Source organism: Vicia villosa, linkage group LG7, assembly GCF_029867415.1.
Source record: "Vicia villosa cultivar HV-30 ecotype Madison, WI linkage group LG7, Vvil1.0, whole genome shotgun sequence".
Lineage (NCBI taxonomy): Eukaryota > Viridiplantae > Streptophyta > Magnoliopsida > Fabales > Fabaceae > Vicia > Vicia villosa.
In genome coordinates, this window is record NC_081186.1 from 99,724,342 (window position 1) to 99,727,712 (window position 3,371).

The window sequence follows — 3,371 nt, forward strand, 5'->3', positions numbered from 1 at the left end:
TTTTATATGAGAATATACTACAAGTAATTTTATAAACGGGGAAAGTCTAATATTAATACAATTATATTTATAAACTGGAATAAGTTGCAAATGTTTTTATGAACGCAAAAAAGTATATTGGTCATACAATTACTTTTATAAACGGGAACAAGTTACAAATATTTTTATAAACAAAATAATCTACTAATTATTTTTAGAAACGGGAATAAGTTAAAAAGTATTTTTATAAATGGAAAAGTCTAATCACAAACGGGTTCTAAGTGTTTATGTTGGATCAAATAAGTATATTTTTGTTACAAATGTTTAAAAATACTATTTGGATCAATGCATTAAGGTTGCTACATACTATTAGTTTAAATTTGTGATTATGTGAATGTTTATGATCTGTAAAACAAATTTTAAAACTGACAAATGAGATATCGAGATGTTTAATATAAATCCAATGGAACCCGTGCTATCTTACTAGTTCTATATAAAATTGGAATATTTTTAGCTTGGTTGGTGAGATAGACTTGGAACAACTTGGACAAATTCTGCTGCCTTACGTGCGATCTTTCACCATTCATATATTTGACTGCGACATACCGCTCATGAGTCAGTTTTTTAGCAGTTGTAACGATTGCTGTGAATTGGATTTAAGCTTCTATAGTGAAGTGTCAGGTTCACTGAATGTTCCTCAACAATTGAACATTTTTTCTGAACTTAAATGAAAGGGATATTGAAGTTGTTATGAATGCGAGCGATATAGAACTTGTCGTTGATAATGGTAACGGTGGTGTGAACTATTGTATTTTTGAAGATGAAGAAGTTGATGATGGTGAAGATGATGATTTTAACGAGGAGGAAAATGACGGTGAATACGGTGATGGTGACCAGCATTGCGATGATGATGGTCTTTTTTGAAGATCATCAAGAAGACAAAACTGATCATGAAGTTCACGAGGCACACATCACATACTAATTTTGGTACAATTGATTTAATAAATGAGAATAAGTTACATATATTTTTATAAACGGAAAAAATTCTATTGTTGATACAAGTACTTTTATAAACGGGAATAAAGTAAAAGTATTTCTAGAAACGAAAAAAGTCTACTCTTGATACAATTATTTTTTTAAATGAGAATATACTACAAGTAATTTTATAAACGGGGAAACTCTAATATTAATAAAATTATATTTATAAACAGGAATAAGTTACAAAAGTTTTTATGAACGCAAAAAAATATATTGGTAATACAATTACTTTTATAAACGAGAACAAGTTACAGATATTTTTATAAACAAAAAAATCTATTAATTATTTTTAGAAACATGAATAAGTTAAAAAGTATTTTTATAAATGGAAAAGTCTAATCACAAACAGTTTCTAAGTGTTTATATTAGATCAAATAACTATATTTTTGTTACAAATGTTTTAAAATACTATTTGGATCAATGCATTAAGGTTGCTACATACTACTAATTTAAATTTGTGATTATGTGAATGTCTATGATCTGTAAAACAAATTTCAAAACTGACAAATGAGATATCGCGACGTGTAATATAAATCCAGACGGAACTCGTGCAATCTTACTAGTTCTATATATAATTAGAATATTTTTTAGCTTAGTTGGTGAAATAGACTTGGAACAACTTGGACAAATTCTGCTGGCTTCCGTGCGATCTCTAACCATTCATGTATTTGACTGCGACATACCGCACATGGGTCGGTTTTTGAGCAGTTGTATCGATTGTTGTTTATTGGATTTAAGCTTCTATAGTGAAGTGTCAGGTACACTGAATGTTCCTCAACGATTGAACATTTTTTTCTGAATTTTAATAAAACGGATATGGAGGTTGTAATGAATGCGGGCGACGTAGAACTTGTCGTTGATAATGGTAACGGTGGTGTGAACAATTGTATTTTTAAGATGAAGAATTTGATGATGGTGAGGATGATGATTTTAACGAGGATGAAAACGACAGTGAAGACGGTGATGATGACCAACATTGCGATGATGATGGTCTTTTTTGAAGATCATCAAGAAGACAATACTGATCATGAAGTTCATGGGGCACACATCACAATAATTTTGGTACAATTGATTTAATAAATGAGAGTAAGTTTCATATATTTTTATAAACGGAAAAAGTCTATTGTTGATACAAGTACTTTTATAAACGGGAATAAGTTAGAATTATTTTTAACGAAAGAATTCTATTGTTGATACAATAGTTTTTTAAATGAGAATATACTACAAGTAATTTTATAAACGGGGAAAGTCTAATATTAATATAATTATATTTATAAACTGGAATAAGTTACAAATGTTTTTATGAACGCAAAAAGTATATTGGTACTACAATTACTTTTATAAACGGGAACAAGTTATAAATATTTTTATAAACAAAAAAATCTACTAATTATTTTTAGAAACAGGAATAAGTTAAAAAGTATTATTATAAATGGAAAAGTCTAATCACAAATGGGTTCTAAGTGTTTATGTTGGATCAAATAAGTATATTTTTGTTATAAATGTTTAAAAATACTACTTGGATCAATGCATTAAGGTTGCTACATACTATTAGTTTAAATTTGTGATTATGTGAATGTTTATGATCTGTAGAACAAATTTCAAAACTGAAAAATGAGATATCGCGATGTTTAATATGAATCCAGATGGAACCCGTGCTATCTTACTAGTTCTATATAAAATTGGAATATTTTTTAGCTTGGTTGGTGAAATAGACTTTGACAAGTTCGACAAATTCTGCTGTCTTTCGTGCGATCTTTCACCATTCATATATTTGACTGCGACATACCGTACATGAGTCGGTTTTTTAGCAGTTGTAACAATTGCAGTGAACTGGATTTAAGCTTCTATAGTGAAGTGTCAGGTTCTCTGAATGTTCCTCAACAATTGAACATTTTTTTCTGAACTTTAATGAAACGGAAATTGAGGTTGTAATGAATGCGGGCGGCATAGAACTTGTCGTTGATAATGGTAACGGTGGTGTGAACAATTGTATTTTTTAAGATGAAGAATTTGATGATGGTGAGGATGATGATTTTAACGAGGATGAAAACGATGGTGAAGACGGTGATGGTGACCAACATTGCGATGATGATGGTCTTTTTTGAAGATAACCAAGAAGACAATACTGATCATGAAGTTCACGGGGCACACATCACATAATAATTTTGGTACAGTTGATTTAATAAATGAGAATAAGTTACATATATTTTTATAAACGGAAAAAAGTCTATTGTTGATACAAGTACTCTTATAAACGGGAATAAGTTAGAAGTATTTTTATAAACGAAAAAATTCTATTGTAGATACGATAGTTTTTTAAATGAGAATATACTACAAGTAATTTTATAAAC

The 3,371-nt window shown here is 29.2% G+C and overlaps 1 protein-coding gene across 1 annotated transcript; it reads left to right on the forward strand.

Annotated features, from left to right (window-relative positions):
* Nucleotides 1–729: 729 nt before the first annotated feature.
* On the forward strand, nucleotides 730–3,125 carry LOC131619818 (uncharacterized). Its single transcript, XM_058890871.1, has 3 exons — nucleotides 730–892; nucleotides 1,915–2,007; nucleotides 3,022–3,125. The coding sequence occupies exons 1-3, from the start codon at nucleotides 730–732 to the stop codon at nucleotides 3,123–3,125; spliced, it is 360 nt and encodes a 119-aa protein (XP_058746854.1).
* The last annotated feature ends 246 nt before the right edge of the window (nucleotides 3,126–3,371 follow it).

Bases quoted from the DNA above. Each gene is read 5' to 3' on its own strand.
- LOC131619818 (XM_058890871.1), top strand. From the start codon at position 730: ATGAATGCGAGCGATATAGAACTTGTCGTTGATAATGGTAACGGTGGT. The intron at 893-1,914 runs GTCTTTTTTGAA...TGTATTTTTAAG, and splicing joins CCAGCATTGCGATGATGATG to ATGAAGAATTTGATGATGGT. The intron at 2,008-3,021 runs GTCTTTTTTGAA...GTATTTTTTAAG, and splicing joins CCAACATTGCGATGATGATG to ATGAAGAATTTGATGATGGT.